The sequence below is a fragment of the Girardinichthys multiradiatus genome, chromosome 1 (genome assembly GCF_021462225.1).
Source record: "Girardinichthys multiradiatus isolate DD_20200921_A chromosome 1, DD_fGirMul_XY1, whole genome shotgun sequence".
Classification (NCBI taxonomy): domain Eukaryota; kingdom Metazoa; phylum Chordata; class Actinopteri; order Cyprinodontiformes; family Goodeidae; genus Girardinichthys; species Girardinichthys multiradiatus.
In genome coordinates this window covers 32,936,245-32,957,658 of record NC_061794.1, presented here as the reverse complement: position 1 = coordinate 32,957,658, position 21,414 = coordinate 32,936,245, and the positions used below count along the sequence as shown (strand labels likewise).

The following is a 21,414-nucleotide window of genomic DNA, read 5'->3' as shown; positions in this document are numbered from 1 at the left end:
TTATTGACAGAGATTTTCTTTCTCTTTTTTGCCCCTGGGTAGGGTGGGGTTGGGTGTAGATCTGATTTTAACCGTCCGGAGATCACATCGTTGATCCCTTATCCCGCTTTTCTACCCTCAGCTCAGCCATGAATGGCAGAAATGATGTTATCACAAGAGAACCACAAACACATTATTTAAGCATCTCTATGTCTGTTTTTCAGTGTGATGCTGTTTCTGACTGTAAGGTTGTCTGCAGCTGTGACAAAAACACCCTCCATAGTTAAATCCGCAGATGCTCTTTACACAGACCCGACGATGCTTGGAAGTGACGGCTTTTTTCTCTGGAAGACTTAATGAGTTGCTCAACACACAATCCTATTGAGCGACTGTAAACCTGTTCCCTCACGTGCTGGCATGCACAAACAAAATAAATCATTAAGGGCTGTGAGAGTTTGTACTGCTTTAAAAATGCCCACATACCACTCTACTTCCGTGTGGACAGAGACAGTCAGAAATCAATACGACACTGAGCAAACTACTGATGAATTACCAGTTTTCAGCCTCTCAGCCACATTGCACTTGTACTTATATACCGCACCCCCCTTCATGCTGCTCTTGAGGCAGGAAGATGGAGGAATGCTGTGCATTGCTGTTGCTTGGTAACAGCTGCCCTCTGTTAATTTCAGCAGCCGTTTGTGCTTCTTCAGCAGGTGCTGCTGTGTGAGAGGGTTTGTCGGTAAATGCTGAAGGATTAAGCAAAGACTTGGCTAGGAAATTGACCAGTAGTAAGACAGATAAGGTAAATGTATCACATAGTGTTTTACCCACGGTCCATTACCCTGGTATTATTTGCTTCAGTATTGTTGACCGACATTAGGAATATGCTGCTACATACATTGATTCCACCAGTCTTTTCCTTACTCTTTTGCTTTCTTTAAAGCATTACAGTAGTTTGGCTGCATGTGATGCCACTGGCTATAGGTCTGTGGTGCAGACCCACTGCAGTACTCCGGTAGAGTGATCACCCTGCTGCTTTATGCTCATTACGAATCTCTGAATCCAGTGCCTCTGTACCACTTCTTGGATGCATGGACAGTGAAAAAGGTGTAACTCTGCTTTCCAAATTATATTCTAACCCCTTGAACTTTTTCAACATTTCTTTGAAATGAAAAGATAGCAATGATATGAAGAAACAGCCAAGAGACCCATGGTAACTCTGGAGGAGCTCCAAAGAATCACATCTCAGGTGGAAGAATCTGTTGATAAGACAACTGTTTGTCGTCTACTCCACAAATCAGATGATAGGTGAGGCTTTGATGGAAAATTAGCTATTTAAATCAGATGCACACACAGCAGGCCTACATGCAAAACACTGTGCTGGAAACCTAACATTGCACATCCCTCTGAGCACACCATCTCCACAATGAAACGAAGTGATGGCAGCACTATAATGTGGAGATACTTTTCTTTAGCAGGGATAGGTAAGTTGTTCAGAGTTGATGGGAAGATGTATGGAGCCAAATACATGGCAGTCCTGGACAAGGAAAACCTGTTCGAAGCTGCAAAGGACTTGTGACTGGGGCAGAGAACGCCCCAGACCTGCAGCATTGGTTTAGATCAGGGATTTTCAAAGTGTTCTTGTACACTTTTATTTTTCTTTGACATATTTTAAACATCTTTTTACACATGCCATTAACAGTGCTAAAAGTATGAATGACTTTCTGATGTGGCCGCAGTTCATTTAGCTCCTGTCAAAAACTCCCTGGACTTGGTCTCAATATAAGGCCTGAGTCGACATGGTCTCATAGCGTTTTTAGCTAGCATCTCTTGGAAGACAACACACTGCGGCAGTGGAGCATCTTCAGATGCAGTCCATAAAATTCAAACTAAGTAGTCTTGCACATTCTTCCTTCTCTTTTTGCTTGAGCCAAATTCTGTCTCCTCATTCACCTTAGCTTTAGGCACTAAACCCCTGGGGGAGGTGTGCCCCACACTTTGAAAAGCCCTGGTTTAGATCAAAGCTTATGCAGATACACCAGAATGCCCTAGTCACAGTCCAACCTCCAGTTGTGAATTTTAGGCAAGGCTTAAAAATTGATGCTCTCGATCCAAACTGATTAAGCTTAATCTCTTTTACAAAGAAGGAAGTGCAAAATTCAGATGTTCCCAAAAGACTTGCAGCTGTTTCTGCAATGTTTTACCAGTGCTGACTTTAGCGAGGGTGTTTAAACCATGTTTAAGACATACAAGTACATTGAATATGAATTTGAATTAACCTTGCAAGCTGTAATTATTAAAGTGCTTAATTAAGATATTTTCGATGCTAATTAGGATGTTACTGAGTAGTGATGAATTTGCTGTCCCCTGCTCCGAAGGTCTAAGAGCAGCATAAGCTGGTGTTCTGTCAGTTTTGGATCTCATGAGATGAACACTGTGACCACGAAGACGTCACTTTCTCCCCAAACACAAAAGGGCTATTATGTGTGCCACAGTCTTCGTTTCGTATTTACTTTTTCTCTGCTCCTGGTTGCATTCAGCCTACAGACTGCAACTTAAACAAAAGTTTTCAAATACTTCAGTTGTACGGGCGTTGTGTATCTGAGACCCACACACTCTTTTCTTTAAACCTCCTTACCAGTTCTGATGTCCAACCAGTAAAGCAGCAGATGTGCAATGCATTGTGGAGTTCAACCAGACAAACACTAAGTATTATGAAACCAAGACAGACTTGAAGCCTTTGTGTTGCTTTGCCTGTAGCCCGTTGGGGTTAACCGGTCCTTAGTGTCACAGATGTAGAGATGGGTAAATGGGAGGAGAGGATTGTGTATGACAAAGACAATACTGAAAGAGTTGTTCCATTGTGGCTACATTTAAAGGGTTGGTCTACTTTAGTCTCTTTTGAAATGGGAAGCCATTAAAGGGTAAAAATGCCAGTGTTCCCTAACAAAGATATCTGACTCTGAGCCCTGTCTCTGATGTTGAATGGTTTGGATGGTGATTGGATTTCAGCGGAAAATACAAAGACACAAACCCATCTGGTCTTTACTTGAAGAGGTATAAATAAAATTAATCTCTTTCTGTGGAATTGCCAAGCAAACTATGGTTTGTCTCTCAATTTCTTTTCGATTCTCTTTTTTACTTCTCCATTCTGGCCTGCATTCCGTGCCCTGTTGTGCTATCTGCAATCAGACCAGAGCTTCCAACATTGTTTTTGGCTTCCTGATTTGCCCTTTTATCCATGATTTTATTCTGCCAGAGAGCAAGGCTGCAGTTGAGGGGTAATCTTTTCTAAATGGCACTAAATAAAGTCCCAAATCCCCTACACTCTGGACATAAGAGGATGAATCCCAGCAGCTATGTGCAGGGCTTACAGCAGTCTGGGAGTCTGCCACACCCAACCACACTTATTAGCAGCTTCCATAGCCAAAGACAGCTACTTTCTTTTTGGGATAATTCTCATTGGGGGTCGGGTCTCTGTCTTCTGGTCCATTAACCTACTGCAGTGGTAGCTGCGTCTATTGATCTGTGCTCTGTACAGGCAGACTTTATAAATCCTGTGCATCCTTATGGCTTATTACAGTCCACTTGTATAGACATATGGTATTTTACAGTAATGAAAGATTTACTCCACTGAGTTTAGGTGAGATGTCCCAGCCGTAATCCAGAATGATTTCAAAAGCTTTTGTCCTCAAAAATACCACCAGCATCCATCCACAGTTGAAACAGAGGTCAAGTTTACGCTAAAGCATTAGTGAATGAAAGTCTGAGTGTTCCAGATTTTAGTGAATGCTTTATTTGGTCTGCTTCTGGTGTTATTTTAGGGTTTTACATTTAAAGACCGGTGGTTATGCCCAGTTTTAAATAAAAAAGCAAATGTTTGGGAATCATTTAGGAATCACTGTATAAATGCAACACGTTCACTGTTCTTTTCTTTAGGGGATCATACTTTCTGCTAAAATAAAGTAGATTAAGGATTTTCTCTTATCTACTAAAGCAGTTGTTAAAGTACTAAATATTGCCACTAATGGCAGGGTGATGTAGTAATCGATGACACTTTCTTCATAAAATAACACATTCTTAATCAAAAATGAAAACAGTAATTAATATAATTGCATAAATTCTCTGCGGCATAAATTGACAAAGACCTGAGTTTGCACTCTTAGTAAAGCGCAGTTTGAAGCGTGAACCTCTGTTATATTAAGGTAAAAAGTGCAAGCCTTGCACTTTTTGAGTGCACATGTTGGGGAGGTCTCTGTTTGGCCCATCATTTTTTTTCCCAGAAGCCCATTGATTTGGTCCTGTCATTTGCAAGTTGAATAAATAAACCTCTTAAAATTTCCTCAAACTGTGATTTTGCCTTTTTTTTTAATTTAATTCGAATTCAAGCTGTGAATTTTTATTCTTTGGATAATTTCACCAGGCTAACAATTAATTGTTCTCAGGCATCCGACAGGAAGAAAGTTATCTCTCTACACCACCATACTCACATGCTTACAGTATAACAACAACAGAGCGTAATGTCCAATTCGGAATGCTGCAGTTTTTAAAGACTGCATGAGCTTTTGAATGAAATCGGACGTACATGTATTGTAGAGCTTTATGGCAGCCCTGCAGGGTCATGATTCTATCACTGTAATCCATTTACTGAAGACAAGGACCAGATGAGGCAGGAATCCAGGCTAAAAGCAGAGCATGAGGTCATGGCAATGACTGTATGCCTTACACAACAACATGGTTCACTCAGTCAAAAGGCAGTCTCCTGTTCTTCCTTCTTCTAAATGACATTCTGGCATTGACATGGAGGGAAGTGTAGGTGGACACAATACGTACTTATCCTATCACTCCCGCTCATAGTTTCACAAGCTGATAAAATCCTGATCATCCTTTTTATAGAAACTTCGAAAAGGATTCGTATGAAATGTACATGCTATAATAAAAACACCACAATTTCATGGTATTTACACAGATTTTAAACTAAAATCTATATAATATGATCAAATTACTTTTATTTAAAACAATATAGAAGGACTTATTCCTGACCCTGCAAAAAGAAGGGAAAATAAAGGGTTGAATCAGTGAAATGTGGGTTGAGGACAGGTTGGTAATTCTGTCTAACAAATCCTACCTGTATTCCTCTTTAAAGAGAGCCCACAGGTTTTATCTGAGGCTTGTATCAGACTGCCTGCAGACTTTCCTTATCTTCTTTGCTGCATAGTCTAAGCAACATGATTGACATAACGGCACCCTCATAAGAAACATGTAGAGGACCTCCGGGGCCTGTTTGCAGCTTTGTTTGATTGAGTCTTATCTCAAACACAAGGTCTCTTGTTGATTCTCCATCAAATCTTTCTTTTCCTTCTATTGAAAAGAAGTGGAAGCTGGCCTCCCCTTCCCCCAGCTCTGCATCCTGTTTACATGCGAGGAGTCTGTTTTTAGCAGAGAGGAACTATATGAAATATGACTCTTTATCGGTGCGGATATTTTTTTCAGTGATCGGGGGGGAAGTGACCACATCAGGTTCATTAAGCAAGTCTCCTCATTATGCAGCTCTCAGTCTCACCATCATTTTTATTGTTTATATGAAAGCAGAGTGTTTGTTTTTCGTGCTGTATGTATTCACATGGTTCTATTTTACAATACCGAGGGACACTAGTGATACTTTCCATACAGGAACTCAAAATTTCTTGTGCTGATTTAAATCAGATATGTCTGTCAATGAAAAGAGATGGCACATACTGTATGTAGGAAACATCATCCTTCCATCCATCCATCCATCAATCCATCCTCCCATCCATCCATCCATCCTTTTGTGTTCACACTTAAATGGTCCGAAAGTGGACTGTGAACTCTGCTAACTTGAAGGTCAAAAATACAGAATCTCCCAGAATCAAACATCTATTGGAACCCTGTTTAATGAACATTTTTAAATGCATCTGCCAAATGGTAGTTTAAAAAGTATTCCTGAGGAAACAATTCAAAGATGCTGGTGTGAGCTTCATCTGCATGACTTAAAGAAATAAACGTGGGGTTGGTTCTAGTAGACAGATGGCCTATGCCCCACACCACCATCAGATATACATATCTGAAGGCTTTGACATGCTCCACCCATATGGCTCTACCACTAAACAGGAGTTTTGTTTGCATTTTCTACTTCAACATCTTGGGCTGTCCTCTAATTTGAAACAGTAGATAATAAGATAAAGCTGTAGATAGATGTTTCCTTTTGATGATGTGATTACATTCTGGCTCGTCCACGTCTAGTTCAGCCTCGCCCACTTATCGTATTTATTCTCTGACTTGCAGAGTGGTGTCTTCTGTGTCACACCAAGTAATTAACCAGAGCCCAGATTCTCTGAAGCACTGTATACTTTTAATAGGCCATCTATTTAAACATTAGCAAACCCCCTTCCCCCTGGGGCTTCGTCTCGCTTTAACACCACTGTGCCATCAGAAAAAAGCAGCAAGGCTACATTCCACCCACACTCGCTCCCTGCAACCTTCCTCCATCCCCCCTCTTCTCTCTGCTCTCTCCAGGCCCCCTTTTGTGAAAATACTACTCAGTCTGGTTCCCCCTGTTACAGTTTGCAATACGGGACGTTCATTGGGCCCGCACTCTGAAACCCTCAGGCTTGGCTTATCAGAAGAGAAGCAAATGGAATGGAAGAAGTCAGGCAGGAGGCTGAAAGGAACATTAAAACTTTAAGATGGAGATATGAAAGGAGCTGAGATTGTAAGTGGATATGTGCCAGACTCTCAGGGGTAATTGAGAAAAGCAGACAGAGAGGGGAAATGGGTTTTGAGGGAGGGGTTACAGGGCAATGCATGGATTTCCTGTGGGAACCTGCTTGGTGTTCTGTATAGGGGATACTCTATCAGCTGGCTGAAAGAGTTTAAAGTTCTGGGACTATCCAACCGTCTGTTAAAGTTTCCCTTTAGATTTTGTCTTTTGCTTAACAAAGAAGATGTATTCAGCAATAATCTAAATCCAGCCTGGGCATTTTAGGGCCCAAATGCTAAATCCTTTAGATGTCCCGTACCAGCGTGAGGTGGTCAATAGAAAAACAGAAATTAAACATGCATAAAGTGTTAATTCTGCACACAAATTTTATTTAAAGAAAAAACAGCTTTTGTTTTGAACCTGTTGTCATTTTGGTTTGTTATCTTAGCAACCTTGTGTGTGTACTAATGCTGGCTCGTGCTAAAACTACTGATAGTCCTTAACAATACATGGAATACTAAGTAAGGGCTGCAAAAATACCACTAGACAGTATCAGTGTTTGCATTAAAGATATGGCAGGTGACGTTTTGCAGTGCAATGTTTGTAGGCCGTTGTATCCAATTGTCATGAATGCACACGTTGTATACAGGTGTTAGATAGAGCCCAAGATAGAGGTCACAGAGTTTTGGAAACAGTAAAATCCCAATGCAAATTCCTGATGTCATTTCTGAACTCAATGGTAAGGTGATTCTGTTTGTAAAGGAACAGACTAGATACTCATGTGGCTTTTCTGAAAAATGAATTACCCAAACCTGATTTATGTTTTGAGCCATTATTTTCAAAGATCTTACTGACATTGACTGTGTTTCTTTGCACTTGCATAAAATCCATTAAAAACAGAGTGTTAGTAATGTCACTGAGCTACCACCTACTTCTTTCAAAGTCAACATGAAACACTTGCCCCCCTGGCTCTCATGACTTGGCCTCGCTGGCAATAGGAACATGAGAATTGTATTACTGTAGTTTTGCAAAGTAAGTCATTGTTATGTGTTTGGCCGGGAACAAGGGCAGAATCCCCACCACTTAACTGCCAACTGGGGTTTAGATGTGTTGAGAAGAGATAGAGGGCAGTGTAGAAAGGTGAGGAACAACCTCAACCTTTATTATGACGAAAATAAAGAACATAGAGTTGTTCAAAAATGACAAATCACTGTTTTAAAGTGGAAATATTGGAGACTGGAAAATGGCAAATCTGGTTTATAGAATCCCCTCCCAGTCAGGTCAGAGCTTTACCCCTGTTTATTAAAAATGTCCTCGCACTAACTGAAGGCTCGAAAATAATGATGGAGAACTTCATTAGTGGCTTCTATAGAACATAAGTCTATTAAAGTCCTTCTGATTTACTTTTCGCTTTTATCTGTGGAATAATAGATATTTTTTGCTTCAGTCCCAGCTCCAAGCTTCTTAACATTAAAGATAGATCATTCTGTGTGTGTGTGTGTGTGTGTGTGTGTGTGTGTGTGTGTGTGTGTGTGTGTGTGTGTTCCTGTCTTGGCATCACAGTGAGAACCATTTTCCCGATTTCACCATCAAATTGAGGACCGTTTGTACCAAAGTGAGGACATTTTGCTGGTCCTCACGACCTATTTTGCTAACGGTTAGGTTTAGGACTAAAGTGTGAATTGACTTTAGGTTAAGGTTAGGGTTAGGCATGCACTGGTAATGGTTAGGTTTAGGGTTATTGTCAGGGTTAGGGCATAGAAAGGGTTGAAAAGGACTGAAAATCAATGGAAGTCAATGGGAGTCAACACATGGTCCTCACTACATATAGCAAAACAAGAGTGTGTGTGTGTGTGTGTGTGTGTGTGTGTGTGTGTGTGTGTGTGTGTGTGTGAGCCTCTCAGATGTGTGTGTGCATCTGTATGTTTTGTATGTTTACACATGGCCCCTGCTGCTTTCCTTCTTGATCATTTCTGTCATTCGGAATAAAAGGCTTTCCTGTTGGGAAAAGCGTATGTGAAGGTTTCACAATGAGCAAACGGCTTTGGAAAAAAGTCTAAAAGTCTATCTTGAAAAACCATCTATGATTTTTTTTTTTTTTGCCATGCTGTAGACCTGATTAAAATGGCAAAGAAAAATGAAAATAATCAAACCAATCAGCGAGCATTGTGATTTTTGTTCAACCAGACCTCTTATTGGAGAGCTCTGACAATAAGGGTGAGCGCTGCTGCCAGTATACGAGGAAAGAGAAATAAAACGGCCATCTGTGCAACCCTTGCCTTAACTGGCCACCTCCCGCTCTGTCACTGTAATTGGCCTAGTAACCATAACGACGCCTACTCCCCTGGGGTGCGGGCGCGTGGACCTGGGACATCTCATCTAGACAGATTGCCTGGCAGAAAGAGGAAGCGGCAGGCAGACTACAGGCAGGCACAGATAAGGCTACGTTTGCAATGCAAATGACTGAGGTTGTGAATGCTCCAAGCTGGTGCTGTTATAGCATCCAGAGATAAAGAAACCAGATTCCAGCTCCGACGCAGACCTACGGGTGCGATAGGACGCCTATTGAATTCCTGCCGCCCTCCTGAGACCTCTTTTTTTTCCCTTCATAATGTAGCGGCACAACAATAGATTCAGCAAACGAATAAACAGATGCTTCCTTGTTATTTAGTGATTGTTTGGGTGAAATAATGAAAGCAGTTAGTTTATAACCTTGTAGTACACCTGAACCAGAAAATCACCAGAAAATGTCTTATTTCCAGTTCAAACAAAATCTATTTGTGTGTTTCTGGTGTGCTCACACACACATTATATTAGCTCACCAGCATCATGATTTATTCACATATTACCAGCTTGAATGCTGAGAAAATGACTGATTCCTTAGTTTGCTGTTATGGCCTTAATGACTATTTTTACGCTGTAATAACAGAGGAACAAGTCTCTGCACACCTTCAATGTAGCCTCAAATGGTGTTTTTTTTGGACGCAGGTGCTTTACCCTTTGAAGATTTATTTTTCTGTGATCCAGCCTTTGTTAAAAGCATGATGATGATAATTTAGCGTGATGTTTGAACATGTGGTGTCTGGTTTTACCAAAGGATCACTTCACTCAGAATCTCTAATCTTGACTTCTGATTATTGGCCTTTCCCATGTCAGAATAAAACATCAGATGTAGCCAGAGCTGCTGGAAGTGTGAACCGATGCTGAATCATTACAGGCTTCTATAAGCAGGGAGTGTTTATGAAGCAGATGTGTATCACCGAGCTCCTGCCAATTATCTGATTCTCATATTTTTATGTTTGGGGATCAGCCTTTCAGTCAGTGCTTCTAATGAGCCTCATGAGTGTTATTAGTGCATGGCGTGTAGAACACTGAGTGCACTAATACATGTGTGCAATTATTGTATGTGTCTGCTATCTCCTCTGATGTCTTTCTTTTTTTCTGATGGAAAGAAACACAGCCCCCACCTGCTGCAGCTTCCTGGTTGTTTTTAGAGCTTCATGCCTTTCAGTCTTATGAGTAGTTGCTACTTCAGGCAAGAGCATTTCTTTTGCAGCCTTTTTCTTTGACCTCTGCTGTCTTGTCATTTGCGTTTCTTGCCACTGGCACGCACAGCTCTGCCTGTGTGTAAGGGGCTTTCAGTGCTGGTGGAACCCCTGTGAGGATCTCATGTCCTGCTCCTTTTCTCCAGATGGGTTCTAGTACAAGCATCAGCATGACTACAGCACTGGGAGATGCAGAATGGCTGACTGCAAGGTGTGCACCGCTTGAATTGAAAATAGGGTAGGAGTGTATGTGTGTTCAGTCTGTGAAATTGCCCAGGCCTGTGTGTGAATAATAGCCCAACGGCTCTGTGCTTTGCCGAGAATCGGTGGCTCTGTGCCAGGAAACATCTCTGCCTCCCTGGTTAGCATTTCTCTCACCTCCTTATTCTCCTCTTATGCTCATGATGTTTAGCGTTGCAACTCTTTACAGTCATCTCACTGTAAAATATTTCCATTTTCTCCTCCTACTCTTGTAGAGTTCTTTTTGTGCTACGGCAGTGTTTTTCAGTGATTTCTAGTTTGCTGGTGCTGACTGTAAAGGTTTACTCAAATATCAAGAATTAGATCAGCTATGAACGGATTTATATCACGAAGAAAGTTAATCTGTCTTTCATTTCCTCTCTACTCCCCTGATGAAGTAAATGATTAGCTGCTATGTTACTCATCACAAATGTCCTGGGTGTAAGACAGGTGACGATCCAGTTGGAAAGTCCAAAATCCAATCTTTTTCCAGTCACTGAACCCACCTTACATAAACATTAACTAGCTGCAGTAACTGAAACAAATGCCGTTTTGTATTTACTTGTTTATTGGTTGTATAATGTTTTCTTATATATGTTGTATATTGTGTAATATCTTTTATTTTACCTGGGAATCACTTGCAACTGAGGTTATTTTATTGTGTTCTATGAATAAATATACCATTTATCGTCAATAAAAGGTATATATGTTTAGTATTAGTGTGGCGTTTAACAATGAAATCATAGGAAGTGCCTAGATGTAACAAGCTATTTATAAAGAAGCTGTATGTTCTACTGTATTCATTTGGGCTGCTAGAGAGACCATGGCTTTCAGCAGATAACAGAGGTTTGAACAGAGTACAACAAAGTTGCTCTGTTTTATGTTTATGTTTAACCTGTCATGGAATTGCTGGCAACATTTTGAAAACCTCAGTGTTAATGTAAGGATCTACATTGTCAAGAATTTACAAATGGAGACTTCCTTGAAAAAAAAAAAAAGTTGTTTCTTATATTTTCATGCTCTTGTTCTTTTGAATCCCAGACAAATAAATTACCAGGTCTGTTTAGTATAGAGTAGAGGGTCATCGTCTTGAAGCCACAGGCTTGTAAGTAGGGCTGGGTAAGAATCAAACATTTTCGATATTGGTACCAATACCAATACCTTCAGTTCGATAACGGTTCTTGAACGATACTTTTTTCGATACCAGTTTTATATTATCAATTCTAACAAAAAGAAAATTACATTACATCTTAAAGTACAAATCTTGAGTTTTATTTTTAACTCAGATTTTTCCATTCCAGGTATTTTTCTTACATAACAAAATTATTTTCAGTGCAAAAGAACTGTTGCAAACAAGTGACAAGTCTAGTGTCTAATGCTCACTGTTACATACTGAGGACCTTTAACTTAGCAGTTTTTCTTCAGAAAACTTAACATATCTGCTTTCTCAGGAGACAAACAAACCCGCTCCCGGCTGATGGTGTCTCGGGCAGTAGAAAATGTACGCTCTGAGGGTGTGGATGATGCTTGCACACAGAGATACCTGGTTGCCAAGTTTGATAGCATTGGCATAGTGTCCCTCACATTCCACCACCAGGTCACTGGATTCACAGAGGTTAGGGTAGATGGTAGACCTCTGTACCGCTGGATCTCTTCTTGAATCTTCTCCGTGGTGCTAAAACTGTTCTCTTGTCTTATTTCAACTACCATGTCCTCATCAGCAAATAGTTCCTCAAGGGCAGAGAGCTTTGGCTTTTTCTGGAAACAAAAAGAAGAATAAAAGAATAGATGCCAACAATTTAATTTTGTTATGGAAAATGAAATAGTGGGGAAAGAGGATGCTTTGTATCCTTTTATTTTACCAGTGTTGTCACTGCAGCTCCACAGTCTTCGTCAGAAGAGTTGTCATCATGGTCACCAGCTGTCCCTTCAAGCTCCTGCTTCATCTGCTGGGCCTAGAACATTACAACTTTATTCAATATTCAATGGATTATAATGGGAGTCATATAAACAGAGCTACATTTGAACAGGAATAAATATTATCAATGACAATAAACACACACCTGTTGTGAGGTTCTCCTTATGAGCTCCTTTTCTATTCTGGTCCACACTTCATCGCGTACTTTCATCTTGAATCTTGGGTCTAAGGCTATGCTCTCGTCCAAGAACTGCCTGATTCTTTCATCCTGCAAGACAAAAGCATAATATAGTAGTCATGTTGTCTCTGAGTATACCTAATGAAAACAACAAACAATTATGCAACATACTTGGTAACTTTTTGAGAGATCACCCCATATCTTGTCCTTGATAGCCTGTGTAAAGGAGGAGTCCTCATCAGGAACTGTGAAGTGATGCTGAGGCTTCCCCAAAATGGGCAGAATCTGGCCCAAAGGTGGACTCCTTTCAGCAGAGATGCAGATGGTTGAAGTATAGAGTATCTTCATAACTCTGACAAACTGTTCTTGTTTTCTAAAATCATCATCAGAAAGTCTCTCCAGTCTGAAGAAAATATACACATTGTTGTATTAGTTAGACCACATCCCAGCACATTAGTTTACTTTGATAAAAGTATAAGGTAATCCCGCAGTCTATCCTCATCCACAATACCTGTCCTTCTCCATTGATTTTTAACCGAGGGTCGATGGAGGCTGCCTGGATAGTACGAAAGTACTCCAGAAATTGCTCCAACATCAGGAACAGGCTGTTCCACCTGTTCTTCACATCTGAAATGACTGCATGTTTTGGAAGACCTAGAGAAACACGGTGTGTGTGTGTGGTTTACAAACAGGTTGTGTATTTGCTGTAATAGTTCAATGATTGATTTAGCCATATAATTTTGCACTAAGTTTAGTCTACTTTGATTTCTACTAACCGAGAAGACGCTGCTTCTCTTTAAGGATAGGTTTAGCCAAGCTGCACCGCTTTAACCACACCACTGTAGCTCGGATTCTTCCGGCCCACTTTGAGATGGCCGGTATAGTGTACAGCTTTTGAGCAGCAATGTTTAGAGAATGAGCAAAACAGGCAATCTTTCTAATGTTAATTTTTATTTATTTATATTAGCTGCATTGCTAGACTATCCACTATCTCTTTGGCTATTACATTCCCTGTCTGTGATGTGTAGACTTCCCTGGTATGCAGGATTTTCTCCTTCAGGTACCTCTCTCACAAAGTGGACTGAAACAGTCAAGGAATACAGGTCCTTCTCAAAATATTAGCATATTGTGATAAAGTTAATTATTTTCCATAATGTCATGATGAAAATTTAACATTCATATATTTTAGATTCATTGCACACTAACTGAAATATTTCAGGTCTTTTATTGTCTTAATATGGATGATTTTGGCATACAGCTCATGAAAACCCAAAATTCCTATCTCACAAAATTAGCATATTTCATCCGACCAATAAAAGAAAAGTGTTTTTAATACAAAAAACGTCAACCTTCAAATAATCGTGTACAGTTATGCACTCAATACTTGGTCGGGAATCCTTTGGCAGAAATGACTGCTTCAATGCGGTGTGGCATGGAGGCAATCAGCCTGTGGCACTGCTGAGGTCTTATGGAGGCCCAGGATGCTTCGATAGCGGCCTTTAGCTCATCCAGAGTGTTGGGTCTTGAGTCTCTTAACGTTCTTTTCACAATATCCCACAGATTCTCTATGGGGTTCAGGTCAGGAGAGTTGGCAGGCCAATTGAGCACAGTGATACCATGGTCAGTAAACCATTTACCAGTGGTTTTGGCACTGTGAGCAGGTGCCAGGTCGTGCTGAAAAATGAAATCTTCATCTCCATAAAGCTTTTCAGCAGATGGAAGCATGAAGTGTTCCAAAATCTCCTGATAGCTAGCTGCATTGACCCTGCCCTTGATAAAACACAGTGGACCAACACCAGCAGCTGACACGGCACCCCAGACCATCACTGACTGTGGGTACTTGACACTGGACTTCTGGCATTTTGGCATTTCCTTCTCCCCAGTCTTCCTCCAGACTCTGGTACCTTGATTTCCGAATGACATGCAGAATTTGCTTTCATCCGAAAAAAGTACTTTGGACCACTGAGCAACAGTCCAGTGCTGCTTCTCTGTAGCCCAGGTCAGGCGCTTCTGCCACTGTTTCTGGTTCAAAAGTGGCTTGACCTGGGGAATGCGGCACCTGTAGCCCATTTCCTGCACACGCCTGTGCACGGTGGCTCTGGATGTTTCAACTCCAGACTCAGTCCACTGCTTCCGCAGGTCCCCCAAGGTCTGGAATCGGCCCTTCTCCACAATTTTCCTCAGGGTCCGGTGACCTCTTCTCGTTGTGCAGCGTTTTCTGCCACACGTTTTCCTTCCCACAGACTTCCCACTGAGGTGCCTTGATACAGCACTCTGGGAACAGCCTGTTCGTTCAGAAATTTCTTTCTGTGTCTTACCCTCTTGCTTGAGGGTGTCAATAGTGGCCTTCTGGACAGCAGTCAGGTCGGCAGTCTTATGCATGATTGGGGTTTTGAGTGATGAACCAGGCTGTGAGTTTTAAAGGCCTCAGGAATCTTTTGCAGGTGTTTAGAGTTAACTCGTTGATTCAGATGATTAGGTTCATAGCTCGTTTAGAGACCCTTTTAATGATATGCTAATTTTGTGAGATAGGAATTTTGGGTTTTCATGAGCTGTATGCCAAAATCATCCATATTAAGACAATAAAAGACCTGAAATATTTCAGTTAGTGTGCAATGAATCTAAAATATATGAATGTTAAATTTTCATCATGACATTATGGAAAATAATGAACTTTATCACAATATGCTAATATTTTGAGAAGGACCTGTAGTCTTGTGCCACACTGGTCCACCCATCTGCGGTCACAGCCACATCTCTGACATCTTTCAATTCTCTCTTGGGTGTCAAAACTTTGTAGTTGCACTGCAAAGTGGGCTACCCTTGTCACAAGTAAAACTGACTCTGTATCGTTCTTACCTCTGAGTTGACTGAATAATACCTAACGGTACCACAAAAGAATCGAAGTTTGGCACCCTCCCCTACTTGTAAGATGCATTTTCACCCCATACCTCTAGAGACATGGCCAGCTAAATGTGGAATTAACTCACAACTCGGGGCAGTTTGTGTTGAACTTGCTGGATGTGCAGTGGTTGGTGAATTTAGACCAATGGGAAGACGAAGACAAAGAGCAGGACTATTTATCATCACAAACTATGACTCCACGTGAGCTGAGATTCACAAGGCAGGCGATTGAATTCAGTGTGTGTGTGTTTCCTGTTGTGTGTCTCCTGCTCCTACTCTCTTCCTCTGCAGTTGCATACAATGAGAACCCTACCACTGATGAGGTCGCTGAATCACTGCTTTGGCATCCAGAGTCGACCCCGGCTCTCCAGCCATCTGTGTATGAGTAACAGAACCGGTCGACACCACACAGTGTTATTGTTCAGCATTCGCTACAGACTCTTACAGTCCAAGAATGCTGCTGAGGAGACTGAGAATCTCAGTTCAGCATCAGCCCACTCTCTGGTTTACAGATGTGGCCAAAACGTTCATTTATTACATCAGTACATGTCTAGGGCTGTGAAACCTCAAAGTCTTAGTCATCCATGGTAATTTAGGTGATTACATAGAAGTCAGCTGAAAACCTACACTTCTCTGTTTACAAATTTCACTCTACATTGCATCATAGTTGCTATAACTGGGTTTTAGGTGTTTTCAAACAGATTTTCTCATGTTAACCCAATCTAGAGTCTGCAGTGTTTCATGACCTCGCTGCTTCCCTCACTCCTACAAATACACTAATCTTAGCCAGGAGCACTGTAGCCAAAAATAAGAAGATAGATGCCTCTGAGAACAGATGTATTGATCTGTTTTTCACTTGCGAGACCCCGATCCCCCTTCCTTGTTGTGTGTTTGCCTCACAGGTCAGGTGAATCATAAGCAGAAAGCTTTTGTGTTTGGAAAAACAAGCAGTGAACGATGTGGTCTGTGTCTATTCTGCGATACATTCCTTTTCCATGGAAGGTGTGGGACATAAACTCAAAGCAATACTTTTTGAACAAAACTGCTGCAGTGTTTGTTTTGAAGTTTAACTCTGTAAAACTAATCGTCGCATTAAGTAGGCTTCATGTAATCTAAAAGCACAAGAATAGCAACACTCCTCCTCCTTCTGATGGTCTGTATCAGTTCACCCACGCAGAAATCTGTTCTGTTTCACTTGGACACACAGATCCTCATTTCTGTTGTGGGGAATAGTTTGAGGAAGTCCTAAAGTCATGATTCTAAAAGGGTGAGAAAATTAAAACAAAACAAGATCAGAGTTCACTGGTCTCATAGATTGTATCCTCAGTCACATGAAGTTTAAGACCTAATGGTTCTGCACTTTGGTCGAATTGTAAATTGAGTGGACTGCTCACTGGGAAATTACAGACTTGGCCACATGCGTCTAAAATATAACCTCCCTCAAATGTTGCCTAAACTCAAGCACGTGTGGAGAACAGAGATTAAAGTCAATGGGTCAGTGGGGTTTTGGCAGGGGGGCTCTGTTTGAGTGATAGCCCTCTTTAGATTGGACTGATTGACCCCTCAGATGCCATGCCTGCTTTCAGATTATAATGATGAGATTCCCCTGATTTGTGATTGGTTATCCTTTGTATTTAATAGCATTTTAATCAAAAACAGCCTCCTGCTGATTAATGATATGATTTCTTTGGCGGGGAACAGTTGGAAAAGACATTTAGGAGACAGAGCATTAATTGTCTATTGACCTACCCTGGTTCTCCATAGAACACCTGTTTTATAAATAAAGTTATATATTTATTGACCAACCACCATCACATAGGTAGAGAAGACATTTTCTGCTGACCAATAATGACGAGCTAAAAATTCCAATCAGCGGACGCACCGTAAACACTGAAGAGTGTTGGTGCTATGACACAGCAGACTTAAGGTTAGCTGTTTGTTTTTAGAGCCAGTGAAGCCAGTGATGATAAATAATTCATAAGAAGCACTAAAGCTGTAAGAAGTTATTTAAAAGGAAACTATATTCAACTCGTCAAGATATTTCTGCGGTCCATTGTGGCTGCAAGAAAGATCAAGGCTTTCGCAGATAACATAAAGTCTAAGCATGGTACAATAAACATCATCTCCTTTATCCTTTTGAGCTTTCAGCTTATGTATGTATGTATGTATGTATGCAGGAATGTGAACCATCAGTTAGTCATATTGCGTAAAACTTTATTTATAATTTCCTGTAACCCTCTGAACTAGTTTTACCAATGCACGGATTTGTCCAAGTCCTTTAAGTCGGCAAGTTTGACAAATACAAATAAAACAGTTGTTTTTTTTCTCACTGCCTTAGAAGGAATGCCTGGGATTAATGCAATGCAGCAGTCTGTCACGTGCAGTGAACTGGGTTAGCTTGTCACACAGAGAGGCAAATAAGGTCATATTCAGACACCATGCATGCACACCCGCTATGAGGAGAGATTTAAAAAATAGAATATTTCCACCCAAACACCGATGGTTATGGGATTGAAAATGAAATTTGTTATCAGAGGGGTGATTAGTTTGAGAAAGGAGTGTGTGGCCTAATCTAGTTTCTGCTGTAATGAAGGTCTGTCTCTTTCAGTGGTGTGTTGTTTCTGCCTTGCAGGCTATTGATACGTTAAGGTAACATCAATAGTACAAAATAAATTATTTTACGTGTCAAACTCAAATTGAACAATGGTCCATTGCCTTTTACTTGAGGCATATGATCTGAGGTATTAAAGAGAATTAGAAAACAGTCTTCTCATGATCACTTAGACACTAGTCTGTTTGCTCTACTTTTCCTGTCTCCTTTTTCCATCTGTGGAGTCACTGCAGAGCACGTGCAGGAGAGGCCAGCATCCTGCAGCCAAAGGAAGGGGGTGGGAGGGTATTTGCTGGGTAAGGCACTCTGATGCAGCCCAGATGGACCCCAACTGATAATCTTCACAGAGCGACTGGAGTGTTTTGGTAGATTTTGCTCCACAGTCCTCAAGTGAACCACTAACGAAGAGATCAGTGTCAATTTAAACTGGCTGAAGCACAAGTAAATGTTTCTTCCATCAACTCCTGATCCTTATATTCCAATATGGCTTTAAAGTTTCTAAGCAGTTGCTCTTTTCCTCCTTTTCTGCACATTTAGGCCTTTGGACAAGCTAATACCAACCACAGGAAGGTGGCAGCAGATGGGGAAAGCCGGGAGGAGTCTCTAATCCAGGAGTCGGCCTGTAAGGAGGCCTACTACGAGCAGAGGGTCCTTGAGCTGCAGAACGAGCTGAGGCAAACGCGCAACATCCTGACCAATACCCAGTCTGAGAATGAACGCCTTATTGCCATCTCCCAGGAGATGAAAGAGGTAAGGAGGAGTGATACAAAGTCCATGTCATACAGCTCATCTTGTCGTTGCTTTAAAGGATAATACATTATTTATGTTTAAAATACTGGATTATGGCACAACATATTTAAACTGATTAAAAGAAGACTAGGAACATCATTGAGCTCTGTGCTTCAGTGCATTTTCACTCTTGTTAATACTTGGAAAATCAACTCACTCCACATCTATGGCACCTTACTGGTAAATATGTAAATAAACTCTAAGAATAAAATCATGTTTCAGTGCAGAAGCATAATCTCTAACAAAACAAATAGAAAAATCAAAGCTTTAATATGAGCATATTTATTCAATGGAGGGAAACAAATTCCTATGCTGAAATCATTTTCAGCAGATTTAAAGCTGTAGCACTTAGTCAGTCAGTCATTTTCTACGGCTTATTCCATAGTGGGTCGCGGGGAAGCTAGTGCCTATCTCCAGCAGTCTATGGGCGAGAGGCGGGGTACACCCTGGACAGGTTGCCAGTCCATCGCAGGGCAACACACAAACAACCATGCACACATTCATTCATACACCTAAGGGCAATTTTAGAGAGACCAATCAACCTAACACTTATTGACTCAAATACCTTTCATATAAAATAAATCTAACTGAAGCATTTTTATTTGTATTTTACCCTTTTTAATTTGATCAGAGGGGTCAGGGGCTTCCAATAAGCAATTTTGACTTTCTGTTTCCCGCGGGGTATAGATATGAGAGACTGAGGTCTATTTCTTTTGACCACTCTTCAAAATGGGAAAGATAAACATGCTATTTATGTAGGGCACTAAGGCAGATGTGTGTTTCTCTCCATAAGCTGGGAAACAACTACAAGGTTCAGACAATTTTGCCCACAAATGCAGTCAGAGAAAGAGGAAAAAATTAAATCAACAGGGAATGTGACTGATAAGGCAGGGGAGGGTTGAAGTTCATCTTGTCAGCACGCACATGCAGAGGATTGGAAGAGAGGTAGATTAAAGTCTCTAAAGCTCACTGTTGGAGAACCACAGCAAAGAGTGACATATTCTCGATCACTGCATCTCCATAGCAACAATTTACTTCAGTGTTTTTGTACACATCCTTACTAGGAGAGCCAATTTTAGTGGATGTTGCTGTATGTTTGCATGTTGCTAAGAAGCTGTGTTAATGCTTCTTATAGCAAGCTGAAAAGACTGATTTGATGTAAACATTTTACAGCTGAGTCTTGATAGAGAGCCTACATAGTGCACGTATATAAAGGTGTTATCTGTCCTGGGCTTTATTGTTTTTAGGGCATGATGGCAGAGATAAAGTGTCATCTACGTTTGACATGTTCTGACAACATTAATTACATCCTAATGATTGTGGAAACACCTCAGCTTTGAGTTTGATGTGATTTACTCCACCCTTATTGTCAGTTAAGGTGTGGCTAAAACACAGTAGAAAGTAGCTTGACTATGGGAAATCTGTCTATATTACCGAAAGATTGCAGGATCCTTCACGAATAATCGACCAATTATCTTAATTTAGTTCAAATCATGCCAAGAAAGTGGTGCTCAACCTGTTGCCACTGCTGTTTCTTCTGAGAGGTGCGTTATTATTAATTAGCTCCGCCGCAGAAAAAACAAACCCGCCAATGTTTGTCTGAGGCTCGATCACATCATTTTTGTTAAGCTCAGCACACATTCCTGCAAGTTTATCCTAATATAATGCAGAAAGCCAATATTGTCGCCCCACTTTGGACAAAGCCTGACCTCTTCACTGCTGCTATTTACATACACTCACAGCTAATTGACCTCGTTGGAAGAGACAACAGCTGAGCTCAGGGCGTGGGACCCTGTCTTTGCCAGGGGTTGTGTGGTGGATGTGCAGCAGAGTCTGTGTATGATTCCAAAAGTGATGATGACAATGTTTTAGCAAGAGAGCATCACAGTCAGACGTTATATCAGCAGGTGTGTAGAAACCTGTTTAACACAGTTGAGACGAGGACATGAAAGGATGTAATGAGATGAGCAGAAAGGCAGGTGGAGGCTTTTAGGTGTGATTGGTTTCTTTGATGATGAGGTCCATGATGGCCAAGTCGAAATTTAAATAATATTGAAGGGATTTTGATTAACAGACTGGATGAGGAGATGAGCTTTATTGGAAAAAAGTGAACAGACTGCCCCTGGTGCTTTTTTTGTTTGAGCTTTCATCTTCTTTCATTCTAATAACACCTTAACGTATCTGCTTTCATGGCTCTGGTGTGGCATTGCTCTAAATTTTGCTTCTGACTTTGTGCTCTTCTGAAAGGAGAGCTGCACCAATCAAAATTTTCCGGCCAACTTCTAGTTTTTTAACCTGCCTATATGAATTTTAGCCAAATCAGAGAAAGCAGTTGCTGTAAAACAGGATTTTACAAATTTACTACAGAGTTTACGTTTTAGGCAATCTTTATCTACTTGTATTAGATACTAGCGTGGTTAGCTTGTCCAGTATTAAAGCAGTCTTAGTGTGTAATCCCTAGAAAATGTTACATTAATAGTGAGATTTTCAAAGATCTGCCATGAAAGACAGAGGTTGAACATTCAAAAA

At 40.9% G+C, this 21,414-nt stretch overlaps 2 protein-coding genes across 2 annotated transcripts in view; one reads left to right on the top strand and one right to left on the bottom strand.

Moving 5' to 3' along the window:
* LOC124868933 (protein bicaudal D homolog 2-like) overlaps window positions 1-21,414 on the top strand; it is a 51,072-nt gene that overhangs the window by 3,253 nt on the left and 26,405 nt on the right. Inside the window, exon 3 of the mRNA XM_047366594.1 lies at window positions 18,634-18,846. Within this exon, the coding sequence (XP_047222550.1) occupies window positions 18,634-18,846 (213 nt within the window). The remainder of the gene's footprint in view (window positions 1-18,633; window positions 18,847-21,414) is intronic.
* Window positions 11,872-13,228, bottom strand: LOC124868984 (E3 SUMO-protein ligase ZBED1-like). The gene is made up of 5 exons (XM_047366664.1): window positions 13,093-13,228; window positions 12,776-12,984; window positions 12,549-12,671; window positions 12,348-12,440; window positions 11,872-12,243 (listed from the first exon to the last, which is right to left on the bottom strand). Exons 2-5 carry the CDS (start codon window positions 12,818-12,820, stop codon window positions 11,893-11,895), a joined length of 612 nt encoding a protein of 203 aa, XP_047222620.1. The 5' UTR covers window positions 12,821-12,984; window positions 13,093-13,228; the 3' UTR covers window positions 11,872-11,892.